This window comes from Colobus angolensis, unplaced genomic scaffold (assembly GCF_000951035.1).
Source record: "Colobus angolensis palliatus isolate OR3802 unplaced genomic scaffold, Cang.pa_1.0 Scaffold190, whole genome shotgun sequence".
In the NCBI taxonomy this organism is placed as follows: Eukaryota; Metazoa; Chordata; class Mammalia; order Primates; family Cercopithecidae; genus Colobus; species Colobus angolensis.
The window spans coordinates 6479870-6482477 of record NW_012115044.1 but is presented as its reverse complement, the minus strand read 5'-3'; the positions used below and the strand labels follow the sequence as shown (position 1 = coordinate 6482477).

The 2608-nt window shown below is 41.7% G+C and overlaps 1 protein-coding gene across 1 annotated transcript in view; it reads right to left on the bottom strand.

Moving 5' to 3' along the window:
- ARHGAP31 (Rho GTPase activating protein 31) overlaps positions 1 to 2608 on the bottom strand; it is a 125980-nt gene that overhangs the window by 34604 nt on the left and 88768 nt on the right. Inside the window, exons 5-6 of the mRNA XM_011940620.1 lie at positions 2158 to 2277; positions 1331 to 1473 (exon numbers count right to left, since the gene is read on the bottom strand). Of these exons, the coding sequence (XP_011796010.1) occupies positions 1331 to 1473; positions 2158 to 2277 (263 nt within the window). The remainder of the gene's footprint in view (positions 1 to 1330; positions 1474 to 2157; positions 2278 to 2608) is intronic.

Here is a 2608-nt window from a genome sequence, read left to right as displayed (position 1 = left end):
TAGGAGGACGCAGCAAGAAGGTAAGGCCCTCACCAGATGCTAGCCCCTTGAGTCTGGACTTCCCAGCCTCTGGAACCATGAGAAATAAATTCCTTTTCATTGCAAATTACCCAGTCTATGGTATTCTGTTATAGCAGAACAAAACGGATTAAGACAAGTTTCTTTTTGGACTGATGAAAATAGTATGGCATTAGGCAGCGGTAATGGTTGTACAATTCTGTGACTACATTAAGAACCACAGAATTTTACACATTAACATGGTTAAAATGATGAATTTTATGTTATGTAGATAAAATAATTTTTTAAATGGTCATAAACTACATAGAGGACAGGGTAGGGATGGGAACACTTATACCAGGAATCAAAATTTGATACTAATTGCAACTGATTATTCTGACAACTGGTTTTTCCAAAATATTGGATAAACTGGAAAGGAGTTATTTGATCAGCTAAAAAATATATTGCAGATACGGTTTTTTATGAACCAGTGGTTCTCCAAGTGTGGACCTGAACAGCAGCATCAGTATCACCTGAAACTTGTTAGAAATGCAAATTATCAGCCACACTCCAAACATATTAAACCAGAAACTCCGGGGATGAGGTCCAGGAACCTTGGTTTAACAAACTCATCAGGTAATTCTGATTTACACTAATGTTGGAAAACCACTTTCATGTACCAAGCTTCTTAGTCAGCTAGATTTCTGGTCTTTACCAACTGGGTTCATGGGAGTTTAATTCACTCCTAGGGCTCATTATATTCATTACAAGATGCCCACAAACACACTCATTTTTGTATGCCTACTGCCTGGCACAGCGCAAAACAAAGCATTCAAGAAATTATTGAGGAGAGAATGCATTCTGAATATATGTGTGAGTATGAATACGCTGCCTCTTCACTTGTTCCTCTAAGACTTCAAGGTGAAGGCATAAGGGTCTTCTGAAATACAGTGAAAGTAAAGATAAAGTCTAACAGTCAGGGAGAAGAATGCTGGCAGTACCTCTTTTAGAAAATAACTCGGAGTTTAAGAACTCACTAAAACTAGCAGAACATTATTCTAGTTCTATTTCAGCATACCACATTCACAGGATAGGCCATGTATATAACTGATTAGAAACATGCTAAAGCCACATGAAAGCACGCCATAGCTTCCCTTCACACATACAGATGTATATATGCACGATCCTCAGACACTGACACACAGTAGTCAGCGTACACACAGCCAACACTCAGAGCTAGAACTAAGCCCACCCTCACTTTCTGTTGAATCCCACCACTAGTTGCAAGAAAGAAGGATAGGCTGGTGGGGTGTATGCTAGCAGGAGTCCTTACCATCATTCTCCAGAGACCCAGGTGCACCGTTGTTAAAGATTTGATCTACATGATTCAGTATGAACTCAATCACCACCTGCTGGACCCGGACTGCCAGGAAGGCTGCATCTCCATTGCAAGCAGTGGCTTCAATTTCTTTAGACCTACAGTGTGGAAGAAACATATTCAGTGAGTGAGTTTGCCTTACCACTGAAGCAGCAAGGAGAGCCAGCAGGCCTTTTGCACAAGCCTCATCTCCTAAATTGATACAGTTTATAGAATATTTTAATTATTTAGGGCCAATTAAAGGAACTCTCCAAAGGCTGTGAAGCCCAATAAACTGAACAAATTTGAAACAGTTACCAGGTACTCTACATTGCAATACTATAAACACTATCCTGTACACATACAGAAATTGACTTTCGTTTCCTGCATGGGATGCCTTTCCACTCCCACCTACCTGTTCTGTGGAGCAGGTCTTCATTTATTAAATCGTATGAAGCAGCTGATTCAAGTTGTAGCCAGCTGTGACTCCACCAAAACAAGCCAGTGAACCCCCAAAACAATAAAGGCCTTTTCAAGAAATTGTAACATACAGACCCATAAGTTCAGCCATATTGTAGCTGTAGCCAAAAATGTCTTTAGAACTCAGAGTTTCCAAGTTAGCGGACAGAGAGCTTAGGTTATTATCACCTAAATCACCTTTAATTCTATATGTGCTATAAATGACCACTTAAGCCACAGATTTGTTTTAAAGGGGCTTCAATGTGAAGAATTCAATCTTCATTTCAATCAGGGGCTGCTCTGAGCCCCCCGGGGTGGTGACAAGGGGAGGGTACAGTGGTTACCTGAGGAGGTTTGGCGCCCACACCAGGGCCAGGTTCCGGGCGTGCATGTTGGTCTTGCTGCTGAAGGAGGCGATATGGGCCAGGTGTCGAATCAGGTATTCCAAGGTCCTAGAATGGTTTGTTTTTTGACAAAGTAAGAAACTTCAGTGCCTGTGTGAAGCCTGACATATGGAGATAATTTCTAAATTTGGATTTAAGAGACTCTAAATATTTCTATCTTAATGAATTTTGAAGGAATATTGGGAAGATGTCAAGATTGACCAGAAGTAATTTTCTTGGCCCTAGGCACACTGACTCAGGGTGGGGAAGGGGGTCTATCTTGTCAGATGTAAGCAGAGGCCCCTGGAGCACCAGTGGGAGACAGAACCAGGGAATCACAGCACCTCAGAGCCTGGAGGCTCTTAGTGGCCATTTGTTCCTCTTTTCAACCAGGGTAGGATGGCCTTCAAGC